A 25,284-nucleotide genomic window follows, 5' to 3' on the forward strand; every position below is an offset into this window, starting at 1 on the left:
CATAGTTTTGATGTCTTTGGTATTAATCTACAATGTTTGCAATAATTAGAATAAATAAAAACCCTTGAATGAGAAGGTGTTTACAAACTTTTGACTGGTAGTGTATTCCACTGGGTGTAAAGTGATGAACAGTGATGATCTTAGAGGCACAAAGTGTGATGTGTGTTTACCTGTAAATGTGTTTCCTCCCTTGTATCTAAAATTCCTCACTGCCTCTAACAGCTGGTCTTTAGTGGTGAAGTTGTTGAGCTGCCACTCTGTGCGAGGGTCTCCACTGTACTGGGTCAGACCTGGGAACAAAACACACAGTTTCACAAGATTTAAATTTAGTTGTGAGTGAAAGTCTTCTTGTAAGGTAGATCCACCATGCTTTAAGTGGTTGATTTTAATAACCTTAGTTTTAATCCATATTTTTTTATCTTCATCAAACCAAAAGTTAAATCGTAATCATAAAAGCTTCTGCAGAAAATTCACTGATTGTATCCTATCACCTCTTGACTGAAGCAAAATGAACATTCACCAACAGGACAATAATACAGGTTAACAGTTATCTTTTATGACCGATTCAATCCCATCCAAAATAAGAAAACTCCTGTACACCGGTCTAACCAATATGTCAGAATAAATGCAGAGAGATGTATTCAGTTATGTGACAGTATTTTACCAAGAAGATGGGGCTGGAAGAAGCAAGCAACCACTTCAGTGGTAAAGCATGCTGGATACACAGCAAGTCAGACAAATTTAGTGAAATCACTTTTTAAGGCTTTCCTCCCTCATAAGGTTATTCAAGATTCAAGATTTCTTTCTTTGTAATTTTTATGTTAACATAAAAACAAAAATGTGTTTCACACATCCACAACTCAGTAATTCAGTGCAAACCAATGCATAAAACCTATGACTAATAAGCTAATAAATAAAAGCACAAATAAATAAGCTGAATGTTCCTTTAAAATAGAATAAAATAATTTGTAATAATTTAAAAATATTTTTTAAAGTTATTGAAGAGACGGTCTCTTGTGTGTGGTTCACATTATTATGCTGGTTTAAAGCTAGGGTTGGTAGTCTCGGAAAACCAGCATAAATTTGAATGTAGCTTTTCCTCATGACTCCGTCTAACCCCTCCCCTCCTCCCTCGGAGCCCCCCCCCCCCCGCTCACATGCACGAGCGCCGCTGATTCTCGACCATATGATCGTGACTGATTCAAAACCGGTCCTCACCAAAACATTCTCATAGTGAAAGTTAAAAACACAAACAAACATGGCTGCTGTTAGTACTCACAACTAGCATGCTAGCATTATCCAGTTGTACTGGTGACACGATATCAGGAGAAAAGTTATAACACATATATAATACTGTAACAGCTCTACTGTTTGTTAAACGTGTTCAGTGTAGATGTTTTTAATTCCTACAGTGTTGACGGTCAGTGAAGGCATCAGGAGAGGTGTAGAGTGTGTGAGTGGGAGAGAGGAGAGGAGAAGTTTTTCATTCATTCAAACATTGATTGTTGTTTTGTTGGTTGGCGTGATCACGGCCGACAGTGACCGGTTATTAAAGCTCAACGTGTTCACGAATCGGCTCGTCATCCCTACAGCGTCCGGACGGACGCTACAATACATATATATTTTCTGTAGGACTTACTGAACGTCATTAATTATTCTGCTTGTTGGTGAGAGCTTTTTAGACTCTGATCCGGACTACAGTCCTGAGCAAAGCACCTCATCAGGTCAGAGGGGACAGGCCCGAGGTCGAGCGAGAGGGGCAGTAAATAGAGTCAGGGGAAGTAGAGGCAGGAGACGGGGACTCGGAGGAGTGCACGCCGGGGCAATGATGTATGCGCAGGAAGAGGGCAGAACGGCTGGACGTGATTTGATTGGTTTAAAATTTGGGGAGCCAAAAAACGGTGATTGGTTGGTGTTTTCCCAGGTTTACTCCGGTTGTAGATAGCAGTTTTTTTTCACTCTTTTTTAGGAACACATCATGTATTGATTGCCATCAGGACATAAAGATCATTTTAACCAGTATGACAAAAAGTGTATCTAAATCTGACTACCAACCCCAGCTTTAATTGAAAAGACTCTTCAATTCAAGACAACACATGATCACTGGAGGATGGTGTGAGTCTTGTTGTATTGGTCCCCTACAGTGGATTGGTCTGTAACCTCACTACTATCACTGATATCTCTTCTCTACTACCATACATGTAGCTAGCAGGGCAGCAATAACAGATGGTAACAGATGGTAATAGAAAGACTCTAATGCTCAACAAGGGTCTGATCCTTATCCTCACCAATCTGAATGTTGTTTGGTCCAATTTTGAAAGGTGTCATCAGACCTTCCAGGAAGTCTCTGACCCGTCTAAAGTTGGTGCGTCCGATGCTCCAGGAACCATCCACCAACAACATGATGTCTGCCGCTGCACTGCTGTCACACTCAAATGGCTTCCTTGGAGAGAGTCCTGAAAGAAAGCATGTAGGAAAAAGTCAAGCGAGTAATAGAGCGCGGAAAATGTTCTGTCACTTGTATAGAAGTGAGTTCACATGTAAATGAAAAGTTTAAGTCAGGAAACAGTTAGCTAGGGGGCGCTGTTTGTAAAAATGTGCGGACTGAAAATAACAGCTACAATTCCCCACATTTAGCGCCGACGTCATAAAAACATGGTGTGAATTTTTAAGTCACTTTTTTAAATAAAATTTAGAGGAATTTTTGTGATCTTCTTCACATCTAATTATGTTGTGAAAAATATACTAAGTTATAATCACTGCTAAATCTAAATGCTAAATATAAATATACATTTTAAATGTTAAATCTAAATGTTAAATGTTACTGTGCAATCCTATATATTTAGCTTATACAGTATATTATATAGTAAATTTCGCTTTCCGCTCGACGGCAGTGGGAATTTGAATATAATCTAAATATTCAGGATCACAGAGCAATATTTAACATTTAGATTTAACATTTAACATTTAGATTTAGCATTTAACATTTAGTTTTATATTAATATTTGACATTTATATTAATGTTAACATTTAGATTTAACAATCAACATTCAGATTTAAAAATCAACATTTAGATTAAACATTTAACATTTAGATTTAACATTTATCATTTAGATTAATATTTAACATTTATATTTAACATTTATCATTTATATTTAACATTTAACATTTAGATTCAACATTTAACATTTAGAATTAACATTTAACATTCAGATTTAACAATCAACATTTATATTTAACATTTAGATTCAACATTTAACATTTAGAATTAACATTTAACATTCAGATTTAACAATCAACATTTATATTTAACATTTAGATTCAACATTTAACATTTAGAATTAACATTTAACATTCAGATTTAACAATCAACATTTATATTTAACATTTAACATTTATATTTAACATTTAACATTTAGAATTAACATTTAACATTCAGATTTTACAATCAACATTTATATTTAACATTTAACATTTAGATTCAACATCTAACTTTTAGAATTAACATTTAACATTCAGATTAAACAATCAACATTTATATTTAACATTTAACATTTAGATTCAACATTTAACATTTAGAATTAACATTTAACATTCAGATTTAACAATCAACATTTATATTTAACATTTAACATTTAGATTTAACATTTAGAATTAACATTTAACATTCAGATTTAACAATCAACATTTATATTTAACATTTAACATTTAGATTCAACATTTAACATTTAGATTCAACATTTAACATTTAGAATTAACATTTAACATTCAGATTTAACAATCAACATTTATATTTAACATTTAGATTCAACATTTAACATTTAGAATTAACATTTAACATTCAGATTTAACAATCAACATTTATATTTAACATTTAACATTTAGATTTAACATTTAGAATTAACATTTAACATTCAGATTTAACAATCAACATTTATATTTAACATTTAACATTTAGATTTAACATTTAGAATTAACATTTAGAATTAACATTTAACATTCAGATTTAAGAATCAACATTTATATTTAACATTTAACATTTAGATTTAACATTTAGAATTAACATTTAACATTCAGATTTAACAATCAACATTTATATTTAACATTTAACATTTAGATTTAACAGTGATTATAAGTTAAAAATATTTTTTTTATAACAGAAGATCACAAATATTCCTCTAAATGTGATAAAAACATGACTTTTGTAAATTCACACTACATTTTTATGGCGTTTTGGAGCTAAATGTGGAGAATTGTAGCTGTAATTTTCAGTGTGTGAAATTTTAAAAACGGCGCCCCATAGTTTTCTGTATGCATTAAGGATGGAAAAAGGAGTCGCAGGTGTGAAAAGGTGGGCGTGTACATGTTATGTGCATGTGCCGACATGGTGCAGACATGAGCGGGAACAAGTTTTAATGCATGTGAGTGTCGGTATGTTCCCTCGGACGATGAGTGAGATGGAGGACACATGCAGCCTCACAGCTGAACGAGTCGGCCTGTCATTATCTTTTCCTCTACCTGTCCCTCCCTTTCCTAAACACTGTCATCACATCTCAGACCAGCACTTACTGCTCTCAGCGCTCAAGACGAGGAAAGACAGTGATGGTCAGACGCTCTGATAACAAGCTATTGAAGGAAGTTATCATAATCACCACTATCTAAAAACAGAGGTCAGCAGAGGAAGGATCACATTTTAAGTGATGTTTGGTTAACAGCGTGGTGCAGAGGTTACCTGTCACCGGTTGAGTAGGAAAAGGTGTCTTCCGGGGCTTCTCCTCTGCTTCTTTGCCCTGTGTCGTCCCTTGCTCCTCCTTTTTCTCCATCTTTGAACGATCCCTTTCCTTCTCCTTCCTCCTTTTCTTCTTCTCTTTGGTGGTTTTCTCTGGCGTCTCATCAGGAGAAGAGGGGGTTTCTAAAGCTGTGGGCTCTGGAGGAAAGAGTATGAGTGAGGTTCGATCAAGATGAGGCTAAATGTGACGGGAAATCCACCCAACATCAAACACATCAAAGTGAGAAGTGTGAGAAACATTATTTCACGTTTAACACTTTAACAGAAGGCTCCAAGTCGACCTTCCTTCCATCTTGTGCCAACTTTGACTTCCTGTGTTACACCTACTGGAGCTGGGCTGTTATTAGAGTGTGTGTATTTGTCTCATAGTGCTTTGATGTTGGGGTTCAGAAACACAGTATATTAAACTTCCTTTGCTTGTGTGGTCTTGTTTGCTTTTTAAATGTGTGTTTTTGTGCCATGCTCTCTCTTTGTCTTGTAATGTTCTGATGGCAGAGCAACAAAAACCAGAGCAGAGAAACAAATATATATATATATATACATACACTGTATATTTCTAACTTTCTTGAAGTCTTATGAACATCCTTCATCACCCTGCTCCTTTAACCAGCTCTGGAATATTTAATAGAACAGAACTCAACAACTTGGCTTCTGACAAAAGTTCCTCTTGCATGGTGCTGCTATCCCCCCACCCTCAAAAATCTTGGTGTAATTTTTGATAATGGAATACTTTTTGACAACAACCATTCATTCTTCTTCCACTTAATAAACATAGCAAAAGTGAAATCCCTGGTCTCACACGCAGAGTTAGAAAGGCTGGTTCACGCTTTCATTTCTGCAACTCTCTTTTCACCAGCCTCAATACATCTTCTCTTCACGACTACAATTAATCCAAAACGCTGCTGCAAGACTGATTACCAGGTCCAGTAAGAAAACCAGCATCACCCCCATCCTATTCTCCTTACACTGACTTCTAATCAGATTCAGAATACAGTTCCCACCCGTCTGTTCCTGAGCGCTGTTTTGAAGCCAATTGTCGGCCGGAGCCATATTGGTGATGCTGAACTCAACCAAACATAGTGTGAGGTAAAGAGCCTCCTCACAAACAGCTATGTGTTCCCGCCTGTCAATCAAGTCAGTCGCGTCCTTCTTTGGGCAAAAACTCGTAATCTTAATATCTTCTGAACCATCGTGTTAGAAAAAAATTCACCCCGCCTATATAGAAATTAACGTAGACCCAAGGCTTTTTTTGAACCAGGCTGTAAACATGTTTATTTCTGCTGTAAAGATTGTCTTCTTTGAATGGGTGTGTATGTATTTTCATGTGCTTCTGCAGACAGCCTCTAGTGGACACTTGATGAACTGCAGTTTATAACACGTCTGCATGGGCTTCATATTTTGAGACCGGAGGTTGCTGCTTGCAGTAGACCCCTCAGATCCTCAGATAAGGGTCTGCTTGTTGTGCCTCGTGTTAGACTAAAAACTAAAGGTGACCGTGCCTTTGAGCTTGTGGCTCCAACTCTGTGGAACAATCTTCCAGCCCAAATATGCTGTCCTGTTTCCACTGAAGCTTTCAAAAAGCAGCTAAAGACTCACTTTGTTATGGCTTTTGACCATCTGTTGGAATGCGTATTATGGATTATTTTTTCTGCTATCATTATTATTTTATTTATTCCACATTTTATTGTATTGTCCTATATTTATACTCTGTGAAGCACTTAGTGACCATGCTCTGTGAAAGGTTCTACACTAAACAAACTGTACTTACTTACTTACTTCCTAACTTACTTACTTACTTAGTTAATTACTTACTTCCTAACTTCCTTCCTTCCCTACTTACTTACTTACTTACTTACTTCCTAACTTACTTACTTACTTACTTACTCACTTAATACTTCCTTCCTTCCTTCCTTCCTTCCTTCCTTACTTACTCACTTAATACTTCCTTCCTTCCTTCCTTCTTTACTAACTTACTTAGTTACTGAATTACTTAATTACTTACTTCCTAACTTCCCAACTTCCTAACTTACTTACTCACTTAATACTTCCTTCCTTCCTTCCTTCCTTCCTTCCGTCCTTACTTACTTAGTTACTTACCTACTTCCTAACTTACTTACTTACTTACTTAGTTAATTACTTACTTCCTAACTTCCTTCCTTCCCTACTTACTTACTTAATTACTTACTTCCTAACTTACTTACTTACTTACTCACTTAATACTTCCTTCCTTCCTTCCTTCCTTCCTTCCTTCCTTCCTTACTTACTTACTTACTTACTTACTTACTCACTTAATACTTCCTTCCTTCCTTCCTTCCTTCTTTACTTACTTACTTAGTTACTTAATTACTTAATTACTTACTTCCTAACTTCCTAACTTCCTAACTTACTTACTCACTTAATACTTCCTTCCTTCCTTCCTTCCTTCCTTCCTTCCTTATTTAGTTACTTACTTACTTCCTAACTTACTTACTTACTTACTCACTTAATACTTCCTTCCTTCCTTCCTTCCTTCCTTCTTTACTTACTTACTGAATTACTTACCTACTTCCTAACTTACTTACTTACTTACTTTGCAACAGGCAGATTTTTAATACCTAATGTTGTGGCTATAATTGTAAACCATGCAAAAGTACCATATTTTGTTACACATAAAGGTCCTGCGTGGGTAATCACAGTTTGGGTGTTCTTTCATGTTTTCTCTGCTTTTTATTGCCTCTTTTTTTCCCTCAGGAATATTTTTATTTATTTTCACAAATTGTACACAGAAAACTGCACAATAAGATACGCCTGATCTATCATCAACCCATTCCTCATAACCCAACCTGTCCCAATATCCCGATAAGAGCTCCATACTGCACAAGTTTAATAGAATAGTCCTGGAGTAAGCAAGTGCTGGAAGTCAGGTTATCTCTTATTCTCAAGGATCACATGGGTACTAGAGAAAACAATACTTGCAATACTACTAAATAGCTGGGTTGAAATTTTAAAGTTGAAATTTAAAAAGACAAAAGTGATAGAGGCATCCATGGTGAGAATAAAGATGAGTAAGAACCATTAAACTGTATATGTATGACCTCTTTTTAAATGGTAAATACACAGGATGTGTTGGTGTTCATAAAGAAAGTTGTGGCAGTACATTCAGGAGGCTTATCGTGTTAAAGAGCATGGAGATAGATTTACAGAAAGTGAAAACTCAAATCCATCAAAACAGAGAAAATGATTAGAGGGATGACATGCATGGGGACGTTTTTCTTTTCTTCCAGCAGTTATTATGTGGAAGCAGATTAACGGCAATGCAAGGAAGTGGATGGTATGTAATGCCTTTGAATGATGTCCTGCGGATAATGTCAGTTTACCCCGTCAAATACAGACTTAGCTTCCTCTGCCTGGCGTTGGGGTATCATTTCTGAATCCCATGAGGTCTCAAGGTAAGACAGCTGAATTTACAATAATACAATAGGCTGTGCTTCATCCTGCATAACAGCTATTTACACCAGATGCTGCAAGAATAAGGAAGAGGAATTAGGATCCCAGCCCTTCAGGTCATTTCCTTTTCCTTCTAGCTGTGCTCCAGACAGCATCCATTCCAATAATCTATAGAGAACTATTAAGATTCCTACTCTTATATTCATGTTTTTTATTATACAGACAACGCACTACGTATTCAATGTATGTTTGTAACATGTATAATGTATATTCTTGTATTCTTATTTTGGTTATACCTACGTAAAACTGTTTCGTCCACCACTTCAGGATCATACATGTGAGGTTGTGTCTTGTATGATTTACTTTGACAAATTAACCTGATCTCTCAAGATTCTGATGTTGACATTTAATCTCCAAGCAGTGTAAACTGCCATTAAATATGTTATAATCAAAGACATTTAGAGTAGATATAGATGTTGAAGTTAGTTGCTTTGAAACATGGCTTTTACACCTGAGAAATTTTATCCAGTTTATGTTATTCACTTACTAACCAGTGGACCGCAACCCCTTGTTTCCTATGAACACTTCTTTTCATTTAGAAACCCTTTGGTAATGACTTTGGATTAGTTTTGTGAATTGCCACTTTTAATACCAAATACCAAAGTCACACTAATATTTCAGTATGTGAGTGAACTGTTATTATCTCTGAGCATGCCTCACCTGCAGTAGCAGCAGCAGCAGAGGTGGTGGAATCTGGATACAGAACTGTCGGCAGGCCCAGCAGAGCCTCCGTTACATCGTCCAGGTCTCCTGACCCCGACCCGCCTGGCAGCATCTTCTTCCTCTGATCTCTGGTGCCGCTACGGATCATCTCCTCCTCCCGCAGACTCTCCACTGCAAGAGAAGAACTGCAGCTGAAGGAATGCTATACTTCTGGTAAACACATGTATATCCTGAATCTAATCCTCCTCTACCTATGGAAACATTTGAGACTGCAGGATTTGAATTAGTAACAGAATAAGTGTTGATGTTTCTTTAAGCTTTTTCAATGTTTTTTCCCACTGCTGAAAATTGAACAATATTTGGTGTGCACGTGAATCAAACTTTGGGATAGGTATCATCAGGATTTTGTTGATACTGAGAGCGATACTGATATTTTTTGCAGATAGCAGACTTGTCAGTACTCTTTTTGATGCAACTCTCTAAAAGTAGTTGCAGAAAAATAGAAAAATTACTGACAAAATACAGAAAAAAAATCCAGTTTAATGTTGTATTATTTAGCAGAAAGTGTGGATGCTTAATCAATCGATCAATTTTATTTGTATAGCACCAAATCCCAACAAACATTATCCTCAGACTCTTTTCAAACAGAGCAGGTACAGACCACTCTATGTTCTATTATTAACAAAGACCCAACATCAAGACAGGATCAGATCCAGTCCCATCTTACAGACAGGACTCAGTCTGATCTCATCTTAATCCACCATGAGCAGAGCACTTTGCAGCATTTAGCAAGTTACAGTGGCAAGGACAAACTTCCTTTAACAGACAGAAACCTCCAGCAGGACCAGACTCATGTTAGACACACATTTGCTGAGACTGATGCTGCCTGTTATTTAGAAACACATTCGTAGTGCCTTAAACCAGTGCATGGTGCATCCTGAGTGAGATGATTCAATCAGAGTGCTTTTGTTTGTATGCAGTAATAATGTAGTTTTCACAGAGCAATGCTGGAGCAATTGTAGACAAGCTGTACACTAAACCCTGTAAAGCCTGTACCATCAAATTATTGCCAGAAATTCTAATTCTTTGAAAATGGAGTGTTTATGGATCTCCTGACAAAAAATTAAATACAAATTGAACAGCTATTTTCATATGAGTTTTAATTTGTATCATATTTGATACATAAGGCTTTTTGGTGTATTTTCTTTGCTCAAAGTTTCTTCTTTTTTAAACAAACTAAAACAAATAAAAACAACATTTTTAGCCCATCAAACTTTGTGTTTCCTTCAAATTTTTCCCAAAGTAACTTCAAACATACAAATTATTTTTTTTCATATTGCACGACAACGTCATACATATTTTGTATCTGCTACACAAAAAAAATAAAAAAATAAATTCATTGTATATTTCTTCTCTGAATGTTCAGCTTTTAGTGGAATTCATTGAGCAAAACACAATTATTTATTAGGGAGCCATGGCAACATTCAACCAATCATCAATCATCATGATACAGCAGGTTACATATATAAAAATACACAATATACATTATAAATATCTGAATTTCAACTCTAAATATACCTGATTATGTCATTTAAACATGTTCTTAAATAATAAAAAGAATGTATGTTGCTTTATGGAATGAACAATGTATGAAATTTAATACAATTATGATTGACAGGTCTGTAAATAAATTACCTTATATACCTGCTGTATTAATTTTGATACACACATTTTCAACACTGATTATAAATGAAGTTATGAAATATTAATTAGTTTTACATTACATCAATCCAGTAAGTATTCCTCTTGAAGTTTCAGAAACAATTTGAAAGTTTTTTTCATCCAAACTTTTTCAAAATTGTTAAAAATATCCCTGAAAAACCTTGAGTGGGTCTCTGATCCACAGCTGACATTTTGGATGTCTCAAGTGACGTCCTACTGGTGCATGAATAACTCGCACCTGATGGATTATCCGTGCACTGCATGTATCTGATTGTATACATCAGGTTTTTCAGAATAAAATATATCACACTGAAGATTTAGACGTCTCAAAACCTGATGTATCAAGACTGAATAACCACAAACGACAACACGCTTTTGGAAAACACAGAGCCGCTTCAGTGATCTTTGCTTCTGGCTCTCAGTGAAGTTACCTGAACTTCTTAATAACCAGAAGATGAAATATTGAGTTTTACTTCGTCTGAGTCACACAGATTAACAGACTCATGTCGTGCTGATACAGCAGTTTAGTGTGGATCTCACTGCACTTAACTCCATGAAGTTTAGTGAAGTGAGTCCATGCTTTTGGATGTTTTGTCCTGTCAGCACGGAATATAAACACAGTCATGCCAGGTCAGACTGCTGACGCTGGCAGCTCTGTGAAATATTGGCTTTCCCCTGCTTCTTGTGTTAAATGGCTGCAGGGCAGTCTGAATGCTGATGATGCAAAAGCATGACTGAACTGCTCATTATCTTGAATAACATCTCAGAATAAATTTGAGATCGGAAAGATATAAGTGCTTGAGGTGAAGTTGGAGCATGTTTCTACTATTCCCTGGTTTGTTTTATGAATCGTCTTTTTAACATGAGTGTAACGCTCCTGTCAACAAAGCCTCACATTGAGTCAGCCAGACAGCTATGCCTTGAGTTAAGAGACAAGGTCAAAAATGGCAAATTGAGGGTGAAATTTCCAAGGAAGTAGGAACTGCTTCGACACAGTAACCTACTATCATTGGCACGGCTCAAAAACAGACCCAGAGGGGGTTAAAGCAGGTGGGAAAGGGAAGACGCATCAGGAAGGAATTCCCAGACTGCCATCATTCCAGTGTGACAGCCGGTGTTGCAAATCTCCAAGTTAACATGCTTTTCACTCTTGCCTGGACTTGTTCAACTCGACACAGTAACCTTATTATACTAACACGGCTTGCAAGTAACTACAGGCTACATAAAGATATTATATAATTTAATATGAACCCTACAGTAACACCATGAAAGTCTAAAGTGAGGTTTCTCCTTAATTAGGGAGAACACAAATGTTTGATGGCATTATCCATCAATGTCATGAGAAGTGACTTTGATGAAGCCACAGAAAGATTTCCAAAAAAATAAACCTGCAAAATCTGTCACCAATTCCTCATCATAGTAACTCCAAACACAGGTGATACAACACCTCCTCTTCCTACTGCTCCTCTCCTCATTAAAAGAACTTGTAAACTCAACTTTAAGACACACCTAAACCATCACTGAGTACCTCGAAAGCTGTAACTTACTGTGTGGTTGGGTAGAAGGGTGCCTTTGTGAGGTTGCTTTTACAACCTAGAAACACACTTAACTCATGTAAGTATATATGTCAGTTCAAACCAAACCTATTTTCAGCCTGTAATCCACCTAAAGAAGTCTACCCTATCATTTTCCATTGTATGGTTTGTGCGTGCTTGTTCATTTACTTGCTCTGATATGGGTGTAGGCTGTGCATAAAAACGTGCAAGAATGCCAAAAATGCACCTCTTCTTATATCATGACTTTGTTGATATCTCACACTACTGGCAACTGAGTCAACAGCAGCTCACACACTTGTATTATCTCAGCTCTCATAGATGTACATCATGCTGGGCCCCTCAACTCTGAAATCTTTCATGTCCCTAGAAGAAGCGTAGCTTGTACTCGCACATTTATTAATTCTAAGAGAGCCTGACTGCATACATGATAGTTTTTCAGTCGTGTTCGTGTGTAAGTGGATGCTGATTAAGGATCAACACATTTTGAAGTAGTAGTAGTATTTTACACCAGCTTGAAACCACATAAAGGCGTTTTTCGACCGAAGGAACTTTACCCTGAACTACATGCGTTTCAACCAGAGGACCCAGGGTCTAACTTTAGTTCAGGGGTAGATAATCTCCCCCCCAAAAAGCCCCTGCTAGGGGGGTAGTACTTCTCAAAGGTCCCTGGGCTTGTGTGAGGGATGCATCCCTAGCTTGACTACTATTTAACCTTTAAAAAAAACACTTAAACATTCAAAACAAACCAGTCATGTAGCCATGAATAATCTGTTTCCTCATTTGATGCCCGTTCTCCAAGGCTTTGGCCTCACCTTCAGTCCTGTTTTTATAATGTCATAAAAGTTTACATTTTATGTAAAACTTGTTTTTAAGTCAGTTCATGTAGCGTCCCGCTATCTGTCCTGTGACATCCTGTAATTTTAAATCTTGTTTTTGTTTTCTGTAAGTACCTGCCTCTGGACTACGAATGAAATCTAGCTATTGTACTGGATCTGGCATGTTAACATTGAGGCACACTATTGGATGTTGCTTAATGTGCATTGTCCTAATCAAATAAACTCAAATTAAATTAAATGACTTACTGGTGAATCGTCTCTTAGCAAGTAGTTTCTCCGTGGTTCCGTTGAGCACGAGGACTTGGAGGTTGTATTCCTGGTTTAAGTCCAGTCCCGCCACCGTTGCCCTGCCTCGTGTGGTGGTCAGCATCAGCTCCGGCTGCGGCACATCTGCAGAAGAAGAGAGAAGGTTGATTAATGTGTTGCCTCTAAACTGTTTACCATTACGTTTCGAGACACTTTACAGTACTTGAGGTCTTTTAGACACATGAGTAGTGAGAAGATGCTGGCAGTTAGTTCATTTTTTTTTTTTTGTCTGTTTCCTGTCTTACTTTTTCACTCTACTTTACTCTCCTTCTCCCTCTCTCTCCCCTTCTCTCTATCAAGCTCCTGATACCAATAACAAGAAGACATTATTGTTTAGCACCAATACATAGAAAAAAATTAATAATTAATACAAAATAATTATTTACTCCTTATTATCTTATCAATCTTTCTGCTTTCCATTTCTCATATTTGGAAAACATTGGAAGATATTCACTAACCTTCATACCTTCAGCCCTCCCACACAAACATTAACCCACACCAGACACACTATTTGTTTATTTATACATTTGTATTTGTTTTTTTTGTACTTAGTATTAATCATGGTCATTGAGCCGAATTTGTTTCACTATCATTATTGATATAATATATTTATTTACTTTCCTATTTTTAATATTATTATTTTTCTCCCTCTTTCATTGCTTACTTTTTATAGTTTATTTCAGCTCTACTTTTCTGTAAACATGAATTGTTTTTCTTTGTTTGTTTGTCTGATTTTTTGTTTTGTTTAGTTGTTGCTGTTTTGTTTTTGTTTTTACCTTTGCTTTCCTTTTATTATTATTATTATTATTATTATTATTATTATTATTATTATTATTATTATTATCATTATTATGGACCCTGTGGAGGTGGTGGCTGACAGGAGGATGATAGCAAAGCTACCATAACAACTCTAAGTAGCTCATTCAGTGACAGACTTCTTCACCCGCGGTGTCTCACGGAGAGATACCGCAGGTCTTTTCTTCCTGCAGTGGTCAGACTATATAACCAATAATATATATATATATATATATATATATATATATATATGTATGTTGTAAGATATGCTTATTTTGTAACTCTTTAATTTTAATTTTAATTGCTAATAACTTTTAATAATTTATACTTTAAAGTCTCTTGTTTGCTTTACATTTTTTTTTGCACTGTCTACTTTGCTGCTGTGACACTTGAATTTCCCCATTGTGGAACGAGTAAAGGACTATCTATCTATCTATCTATCTATCTATCTATCTATCTATCTATCTATCTATCTATCTATCTATCTATCTATCTAATCTATCAATCTAGTATTATTATTATCATTATTATTAATATTGTTATCACTTCTTTGTTTTTCTGTTTTTTTTATGTTTGCATACTCGTGCCTCTTTTACTTGTGATTCTGTCTAATATCACTTGGTCACACTTTTCTTCTTAAGCACATTTGTTGCACAATAAAAAAATAAAAATAAAAATAAATAAAAAAGGGAACATGTTGGCAGGAGTAACACTGTGCAACCAATATAGGAGAAGCCGGTATGTATAGAGCACCATAAAGATCCAAGTTAAAACTATAGATCATTGGGACAGAGCTTGAAGAAAGTTCCTGTTAGTTTAGAGCTGGCCATTTTGGAAGAGAAGTTAAGGCCAAAAAGAATCCCCCAAAAAGTTCACGTTACGCTACAACAACAAAACTCACAGATAATGACCCTAGCTAAGGGTAGTTTGGCTTTGCCCCGCAAGTCATTGAGGGTAAACTTTCAACATAAAATTAGTGAGTGCTCTGAGACAAGACAAGCAGAGACTTTTCAAAATTGATGGTTTACGCCATTCAAGGATCATTTTTTCACCAACAGAGTTCACTATCAGTGCAAACACAACATGGGAGGCCACACTAAGGACAAAGAATTTAGCTGCACATGAATCATTACTCCAAACTTTTAACACCAGTGGCACCTCTACCAAATTAAAATAGTCAATCTAATTACTAGTTTCGATGTAAGTTCTGTCATCTACATTATAATAAAATCTAACACCAGTAGGAACTTGTCTTGATGAGCTCACAATGCATGACAAACAAGACATCTTGAACCCAGCATGATAATAAAACCACACACATTAAACATAATAGCATACATACAGCAACATGAAATGAAGGAAACACATAAAAACATGTAGAGAATTCCAAAGAGGCCAATATCATACATTTCTGGGTGTTATACAACAAACCTACATTTTAAATGGCTTTATTATTTTTCCATTCAGGACACAAACAGCCTCAGGGACTGCTCTCCTCTTACCTCCTCTTAAAGGAAGACCCCCACCCCCCCACCTCCAGATTAGATCCTACACCTCCAGTTTCATGTTGGACTGAATTCTTCCTCTCAGCCCCCCTCTGTCTGTCTTCTAAACAAGCCTGGGCTTAGCTGCACATTGTGGAATGGGAGATAAGAAGTTGACAGAGTGAAAACAATGTTATGAAAGAAGTACGAAGGACAGGAAGCATCAGAGATGAAGAGGAGGGAGCTGCCGTCTTATCCAAACCATCGCCTGTGGAGCAGGAGAGCTGACACATTCAAAGCTGTCTGGATTACAGAGAGATAAAACCGGTGGGAACGAAGGCCTGAACCTCAGACATAGAAGAAAAAGTTCATGACTGGATTTTGTCACATCCATTTTACTATATAATCTTCAAATGGTAAAAAACACAGCGGCAACCTTCGGTCTAAAAATATGAGGCCAATGCGGAAGTGCTAAAAACTACAGTTCATTGAGGATCCGATTGAGGCTGGCACTGGAAGTAATGGAAACCACATACACACCCATTACATAAAAGCTGATCTTTACAGCAGAAATAAACATGTTTACAGCCTGGAGTGTAGTCTGGATAGCTCATTTCTAGATCGGCACACACTGTACGGGGTGAATTTTTTTCATAACGCAGCAATTTCGAAGATATTAAGATTCCCAGTTTTCCATTAAAGGTGACATATCATGCAAAATGGACTTTTTAATGGTTCTCTACCTGAAATATGTGTCCCTGGCATGTCTACAAACCCCCCGAGAATGAAAAAAATCCATTCTGCCTCTGTTCTGATTTCTCCACCTTTCTGTAAATGTGTGTGAAACGAGCCGTTTCAGACTTCCATGTTTTTGTTACGTCACAACAATATCCGGTCTGTCACGGAGTCAGAGCTCGGAGCTTGTTCAGCCCATAGACTGTATAAAATAATACTGAATCCCCTCCTCCGTTTTTCATTACCTGCATAAATGTGTGCTAACAAGGCGCTTAGGAGGGAGTCATGCTAGTTGTAGGCTGTCTTAATAAACACAAAGGTCGGTTTTACTCCCCACGTCTGCAGATTTGAAGATCTAGTGGATGATTTTTATTTATCATGGATAAGTGCTAGCACTAGTTAGCATAGCCACATAGCTACATGTTCATAGCTGTAGCTGTAGCTGTGTACCAAGACACACGTCGACATACTGATAAATAAAACAACAAGAAACACTAAATCTGTGACCAATCCTTCAGAAAGGTCCTGCTACAGGCGCCTCTCTGTCAGGATCAGATTCAGAGGGTTGAAGTAACGTGATCTCTGAGCAGCCGTGTATATTCAGCCAACATGTAAACATTAGATCAACGTGCTGGACAGCTGAGGCACATCCACTTCCTGAGGGGGCGTGGTCAGAGGGAAAACAGAGTGTTCTGAGGAGGACTGAAGAAGAGGGCTTTTCAGGCAGACCAAAATCTGATTTCAAAGTGTTTTTTTGAGCATAAACTTTAAAGACATGTTTTGGGGACCTCTTAGACCAATATATATTGATGAAAAATGCGTGATATGTCACCATTAAAAGAGGCACAGCTGACTTGATTGACAGGCGGGAACACTGTAGCTGTTGGTGAGGAGGCTAAAGGCCCGCCTCTTTGCCTCAGACTAAGTTTGGTTGAGTTCAACAATTCCAATATGGCTGCCGCCAATGATTGGCCTCAAAACATCGCTTCAGAAACAGATGGGTGACGTCACGGATACTACGTCCATTATTTATATAGTGCATGTGGAAAACACAGCACTCACACAACCTCTTGTAATTTTCAGCTTAGACAAAAACAACACAAATGAACTTGCATTATGAAGCGAGACAAAATAAAATGAAATAAAACGTAAAACATACAAACTTAAAAAACAGACCCTTAAAATCAGAGCTAAAATTAAATAAAATCAAACAATAAAAGCTTTCCTGTACAGAAATAGGGAGGGAACTTAATTTTTCGTCAATGATTTAATGCGTTAAGTGTGATATGGATGCATTTTCCCAGCTGCTATAGAAGTATGATAATATTGACCTATTTTGCTCCAAGTTTGTTCTTTATTTCCTTTGTTTTTAGAATCCCTGGTTACTAACTAGACGTTAAACTGTAATTCAGTATATTTGGGTGAGGATTAAACAAATTACTTATATCAATTAACTCCTCGATCTTTGTCCATGGTTATACAATAAGCACCAAATTACAATGACGTGTTTAAACCACTCTTTCTATGTTCTGAAAAACATGCAAATAAAGGTTGTGACAGTAGAAACTATGTCTGTTAGACGTTTGTTATAGCATCGACCTTTGAAGTCATCATGTTATGATGAAATAATGTCTATCTGCACTTATATCAGATGCTTTCATAAATGTTTTGGACACTAAGCTGCACCATGTAAAAGGTAAATCTCTACTAGCATACAGATTTGTTGTAAATGTATATTTGCACTTGGATACACTTAAACTGATTTCCCCATAGGTTTGATTGTGCCAGTTTTAAGTTCTAAGTATCAAGGACAGCAAGTGGATGGATGGATTGCTTTTAACACTTCAACACAGCCAAGGGGTCTCACCTGAGATGGGTCTCACTCGGACTTTGTAGCCCTGAACGGGTCCATCGGCCTCCTTCCATTTCATCTGCAGTCTGTCCTCAGACAAGACCGTCAGCTTGAGACGACCTACACGACCACAGAGACAGAACAGGGACAATAAAACATCAGGTTTCATCATGGTTGTGAGTCTGGATGAGGATTTGGGTCAGGAGAAAGAGGAGAGCAGGACAGTTTGAGACATTTCTGAGATCAAAGAGACAATCTGTGCTTTCTTCGTTCTCCTCCAAGGCGGCCTCTCCCCTCTCACTTCCTTCTCCTTAAATCAAATCCATCTCTTGTTTTCAACATCATCTACATAATTTCCAGCAGGGGTTTCCCAACAAGCAGCGTCTTTCATATTTCCATCCGCCCACCCTCCGTCCATCCCTCTCTCCAGCTGCCCCCTCATCCATCAAAGCATGCCCTGTCCTCTCGTCTGGTATAGAAACAGGAACAGGACGTTTGTAAGGGACAAGAGGGTCGGAGGTCGTGTCAGAGGATCGTCGCAGAGTTACAGTGTGGCAGGGTTACAGATGGAGAGGAAGATGGGGGGGTCAGAGGCAAAGAAGGCAGAGGAGTGTGGACATGAATCACAGAAGGTTGTCTTCATTGCTTCTTTCAGTGTGTGACCCTACACAATGTGTGTGTGTTCCTGTGTACTTGGGAGAGGGGCCTATGTAGGGTCCACTCCTGGGTGTCTGGCAGGGGAACACAAAGGGTCTGAAGGGGGGTTAGAGACTGAGGTCAAGGTCTAACAGACCCACTGACAAAAATAGCTAGTTGTGGCCATCATTTCTCATCATTAAGACCCTCAAATCTTACTTACTATTACTTTTATAAATATAGATTTATGAATGTGTTTATGTTAATCATGAAATAAGAAAAATCAAAAGCAACTTGATTTAATGCTACCAAGTCGTAATGTATTTTAAAATCTTAATTTAACAATGTAATCATTAACTACAGATCATATTATTTTTGTAGAAGCAACAGAAATGACATGTTTCTGTTTAAATCATTTAAACCGTGGAAAGCTCTCAGTCAATTTGGAAAGAAGATATTCTTTTGATTACGTTTGTTTTCAGTTTTCAGAAAGATGTTTCAGGAAATATTTGTCCTTTTTTGTTCAGTCTTTGAAGCAGGGTTGTATGAGGTACTTGTCAATAGCAGGTGTATCACCCACAGGGGATCCTGGTCAGCTTGGCATCTGTGGAATATGCATGTGTCGCGTCTGAGTGCAAAAGGGAACATGGTTTCTAACGACAAAGTAGAGCGCCAAAAATGTCCCCATGGGGTGCACACTTCAACCCAGTGGCTGTCACAGTTGAAGCTCCTGCAGCAGGTGGTCCAGCATCATTGTCTGTGTTCTTGTTGATGTTATTTTTCCTTATTGTTTTAGTGTTTTTGTTAATGGTGTCATTCTTTAAAATAAATTGGAAATTCTCTTCTGCCTACTGTTACTTGGCTAGCTAGCCGCACTGCCCATGACAGTGGGTTTCCTGGGAGAAGTTTCAAAATAAATCAGAAATTCTAATATTTTTTACAATTTATGAATTAATTTTTTGAGATATGTATATTTACATTCATATTTAATACACATTTTACGTACAACTGGATTTTTTATTTTTTTCTGAGAAATGATGGGGACTAGCAGCCACACACTCCCTGTGCTACTGCACCCAGAATACTGCTTTGGTTGGAGGTTATTAAAATAAGTTAAATTCAAAATGACACAGAAGTTTTTCTAGACCCTGTGAGGTCCCTGCAAGTGTACCATCCAACAACAGTGGTGTAGGCTACACATTCTTAATAATAATAATAATTGATATAGCGCTTTTCTGGGACTCAAAGTTGCTTTACAGAAAGTGTGAAAAAATAAAGCAAATAGATAAAACAGAACAAACACAGAGGTCTAAAAATATGAGTCCAATAAGGAAGTGCTAAAAACTACAGTTCATCGAGGATCCGCTTGAGCCTGGCTCCGGAAGTACAGGAAACCACATACACACCAATTCAAAGAAGAGGATCTTTACAGCAGAAATAAACATGTTTACAGCCTGGTTCAAAAAACGAGTGTAGTCTGGATAGCTCATTTCTCGATCGGCACACACTGTAGGGGGGTGAATGTTTTCATAACGCTGTAGTTTCAAAGATATTTAGATTAAGAGTCTTCCAATGAGAGGCGCAGCTGACTTGATTGACAGGCGGGGAGACTGTAGCTGTTGGCCAGGAGGCTCAAAGCCCGCCTCTTTACGTCACAATCGCTCAACAGCAGCAATATGGCTGCCGCCGACGATTGGCCTCAAAACATTGCTTCAGAAACAGAAGGGTGACGTCACCGATACTATGTCCATTATCTACACAGTCTATGGTCTTGAGTTGGTTTTAAATGGTTGAAGAGAGTCGGGCTTTGTAGGTGATGAGCAGGATCTTGAAGTGGATTCAGTGCCGTGTGGGGAGCCATGCTGAAGGATGGGTGTGATGTGGGCTCTAGAGCAGGAGTGGGTGGAGTAACCAGGCAGCTGAGTTCTGGACATATTGGGGTTAATGACGATGTACTCAAATGACACTGTACCTTGGCCATGGACCCCTGAAGACAGCAGCAACAGGACAGTGAGCGTGCACCACAGCATTAGCCGGACGGATAACAACGATGATGATGATGATGATAATGATGATGATGTGAGGGAAGGAGACATCAGTGAAGCCTAGAAACAAGAAGAAACATGTATGAATACTAAATATACTTTTGTTTTGTACAAGTGTTGCTCAAAGAAAACTGTGCCTATAATAAATACAGTAATTAATCCACTCTTTAGAGTCGATTATTACCCGGCTGTCTTACTGATCCTTGATTCTGATTGGTCCAAACCCCTTGACAATGCCATGACAACAGTTATTAACTTTCACTAACATGATCAACACCAGAGACAAACTGATCACACGTCATGTCAAATCAATCCACAGAAAAGAGTTCAGACACATTTAGCTTCTGCTTGTTGACACCATAGACCGTAAGGTGAGGTTAAACTGTTAGCTTCTGTTAGCATCATATTGGTAAACAATGTGTCTAAAACGTTCGCTTCAGTTAGCATGCTAAATTGGCAGACTAAGGATGTTTTCATATTGGATCCTGTCCCTCAATCTGATGAAGGAGCGGAGCAGGTGAGAGAAACTTTAGGTTAGTGATCTGTACAAAGAAAGTTAAACCATGAGTGGTGGTGATGATAGCAGCAGGGTTCAAAGTTGTGACATTAGTTTCTTTTTAAAGGTGTGTGAACCGCAGAGCTCAGAGAAGAAGGAGAGCTGAATGAGGACAGTTTCATGTTCAATCCACCACAGCAGGCAGAGAAGAATCCACCACCATGGATCGATCACTGACGAGGAATCACTGGGACTATTTTTAAAAACTGTAAACATAAATCATTTAAATCAATAAAATCATCTTTAATCATGTTTTTAACAACGTGTTTGTATCTTAAGTTAGTAGCCGGGTGATAAGCGGGATCATTTATGGTCAGAAAGAACCCCTTCAGGGTAGTTAAGACCCCTGTGGTTCACGTCAGGTTCTTGTCTCACCCTGTTGGGATTCTTTTTCCCATAACAACCTGCTGACCATAAATGATCCCCTACTTAATCTGCATTTAACACCAAGTCAACAAACACAACCAACAATGCCAAACCAGCCAGACGTGACTGGCACGTATGTTTTTACATGACAATCGACATAATCTTAACCTGCATCATTTATTTTGTGATCAAGCAATAACTATATTTATCATCATTATTTTTTAATATTAAATTATAACAGCACACTTGTTTCAGCATCTCAAATCTGAAGCTCCGCTGCATTTCTGTCTTTTCTTTGATAGCAAATGAAATAATTGTGAATCAAAGACTTTTTATTTATCATCTCAAGAAAAATAAACAAGAATAATCTGCAGCATTATTTACTGTTCTGTTATTTATTTATTTTTTAAGTTGGGGAAGCTACTTTGAAAACCAATCTTTGCTTGTTATAAAATACTGACATTAGGAGGAAGGAGGAATTTAGTTTGGTGGACGAAAACTTCTGGGAAGTTGTGGCTCATTCTACTTCAAATTACTTCAAAATGATGCTGTACACTGAGTAAGAAATTGTAAAATAACTATTTCCCTTTTAATTCCCTTTTCTTATGGCTGTTATAAACACCTACATTTGTACTTCTTTCTCAACGTGCAAAATAAAAAACAAAACACTTTCTTCCTTATCTTCTTATGTAAATCTTTGTAAACTGAGATTCAGTAGATGGTAAATTTTGGTGCTTCAAAGCAGCTTTTCCAAACATTAAAACACTCAGATGAGAAGTAGACAAAGCTTTGCAAGCTATAAATTACTTCACACTGACATTAGCTGAACTATTGCAAAAGGCGTATAAAGAAGGAATTTAGTTTGGTAGATGAAAACTTCCAGGAAGTTGTGGCTCAAACTACTTCAAAATGATGGTGTACACTGAATAAGTAATTATAACACAAGAAAAGTCTAATAAAAGGCACCAAAAGCAACAAAAAAGAGTCACTAAGTTAAGTTTATTGCACAAAGCCCATACTTGTTTGCACCTGAAGGCTCTGACACCAAAAATATAAACTGCAGTATCAAACAGTTTGCTTTGGTCTATTATGCTATAAAGCCATAAATTCCAGAAACTGGAGGTAAGATGATGATAATGCACCAAGCAAGATTGCTCAGTTCTTCTTCTATAAAAGCATGAAGCAACTTCACTGAATTCTTGTAAGTAATGATCAATAATCAATCCTTCTGACTGAAGCATTGCAAGGGAATGCTTTCACAGCATTTAGGGTAAACAGGAAGAGACAGCGATGGTTCAGTTACGGTAGAGAATCAATGGTAAATAAAAATAATAGTATGGCCGATGATAGAATGGAGTTTCAGCCATCAACAACACAAAACATGGCAATAATATTTGTAACTTTACCCCATTGAATTACACATCTGATGTGAATGTAGACTACCAGTCAAAAGTTTGGACACCTTCTCATTCAATGGTTTTTATTTATTTTAATTATTTTCAACATTGTAGATTAATACTGAAGACATCAAAACTATGAAATAATCTGGTTTTGCCATAATCTGGCACAACTGATGGTCTCAAACACATTAAGAAGGCAAGTCATTCTACAAATGAACTCTTGACAAGGCTCATGTTAATTAGAAACCATTCCAGGAGACCACTTCATGAAGCAGACTGAGAGAATACCAAGAGTGTGCAAAGCTGTCATGAAGGAAAAAGGGGGCTACTTTACAGAATCTAAAATATAAAACAGATTCTGCTTTGTTTAACACTTTTTGTTCATTCAATAATTCCATATATGTTCTTTCATAGTTTTGATGTCTTCAGTATTAATCTACAGTGTTTACAATCATTACAATAAATACAAACCCTTGAATGAGAAGGTGTGTCCAAACTTTTGACTGGTAGTGTATCTTAAATATCAAAACACAAACCAGATCAAACTTTTCAATTCTGCAATATGTAACAAGATCAACAGAAGCAGTCTGTCACCTTTTCCCATGGGAACTCTTTTATGGCTGCCTCAAACTACAGGTGCTACTGTGTATGTCCCCATTACAAACCCTCAACTTCACACACTAATGACACACATTCAACATTAACAAACACACTGCACTTTAACAGCCCATAAAACTAACACGCCTCAGTCTCAGAAGAACAGCAGTTCACACTGCACAGCATTCTTTAATTCAGATCCCTTTAACTGCACATTCAACTTAATCAAACACAGCTGTGTTATATTCATACTTCAGAGGCCGGACTCGGCGAAATAAAGCAAAATGTGCTCTTTGATTTGTTCGTTTGCAGGAGCACGACTGAAAGTTAGTAAGTATTTAGAAACAGAGCAGATAGTTTTTCTCAATGGACAAGAATGTTTCAATAAAATGCAGGCAAAGCAAAGCAAGATTTAACAGTCAGATGGCTCACTTATTAGTTAAAGTATTCATGTTTAGTAAGGCAAATGGTAGTTCATTGGTGTCAGCATAAAACCTCTAAAATATATCTGTGAAGGGGGGACAAAGGACAGGTATGAAAACACCAAAAAGCACGCTGGCAGTCCAGAACATTTGCTGTTAAACTGAAAACACAATCAGTGAACCTCATGTCACAGCATCAAGTGAACTTAATGAAATAAAGAATATTAAAGGTTATATTATCTATTCAAGTCACAATCTCATGAGCTCATGTCTGAGCCCTCTATGAGTACATATATCTCATGACAAGACAGACCACCGCTGAAGACAAGTTCTCAACATGCCCAGAGGCGTTTCAAACAGAGGAATACAGCCGTCATGTGTAGCATGTGACGTGACCGTAACACTCTTGTATGTTTTACTCATGTTTCGTGTTTCTGCTTGCCTGAACTGAGTCAAGGGCCTGGGCTAAAACTCAAGCTGTGTGTCGTTTACATGTCCAAAGGATTAGAGAGGTATTGTTTGTGAGTGTGTGTGGATCTACCTGCTGAGGGGACTGTGCAGTTTTCTCCTTTACCTGATACCCTTTTTTAAACACATGTATGGAATAAAGGTGCACAGCAGAAAAAAACCAGCACCCTAGTGATTTACTTAGGCCTTGGCTGACTCTACAAGATCTACCACTATCTTCTGAGTTTTCTGAATGAAGCTGTGAGACAAGATGCAGAAACATTCAGTCCACAGTCTCTATTTGAAAATGAGTCTGTTTGGAATTGGTCAGCTTTTCCTCTTTAAATTGAATATCAATGTGCATTTGTATTGCTAACAGTCTAGTCCAGGGGTTCCCAAACTTTTCACCCCCCCAAAATATCGGTGCCAGAGACTCATGACCCCCACTGTCCCTCAAAGTGATTTAATGTGGCTTCATTTAGCTAGTCTGCAGAAAACTAGCTTAACTATTTGAAGCTGTTTCCTGTGCCGTTATGAATTAACCTGCTGCTACTGATGCTTTTGATAATTAACTGTTCACTAAACCTAAAC

General features: G+C 37.4%; 1 protein-coding gene across 2 annotated transcripts in view; it reads right to left on the bottom strand.

Annotated features, from left to right (window-relative positions):
* Positions 1-25,284, bottom strand: part of LOC117821376 (collagen alpha-1(XX) chain) — a 64,553-nt gene that overhangs the window by 37,549 nt on the left and 1,720 nt on the right. For both annotated transcript variants that reach the window (XM_034695590.1, XM_034695591.1), the window contains exons 2-8: positions 20,833-20,965; positions 18,240-18,344; positions 13,299-13,442; positions 8,936-9,109; positions 4,733-4,927; positions 2,289-2,456; positions 171-290 (exon numbers count right to left, since the gene is read on the bottom strand). In XM_034695590.1, the coding sequence (XP_034551481.1) occupies positions 171-290; positions 2,289-2,456; positions 4,733-4,927; positions 8,936-9,109; positions 13,299-13,442; positions 18,240-18,344; positions 20,833-20,956 (1,030 nt within the window). In that variant the 5' untranslated portion in view covers positions 20,957-20,965. The remainder of the gene's footprint in view (positions 1-170; positions 291-2,288; positions 2,457-4,732; positions 4,928-8,935; positions 9,110-13,298; positions 13,443-18,239; positions 18,345-20,832; positions 20,966-25,284) is intronic.

The sequence above is a fragment of the Notolabrus celidotus genome, chromosome 11, assembly GCF_009762535.1.
Source record: "Notolabrus celidotus isolate fNotCel1 chromosome 11, fNotCel1.pri, whole genome shotgun sequence".
Classification (NCBI taxonomy): domain Eukaryota; kingdom Metazoa; phylum Chordata; class Actinopteri; order Labriformes; family Labridae; genus Notolabrus; species Notolabrus celidotus.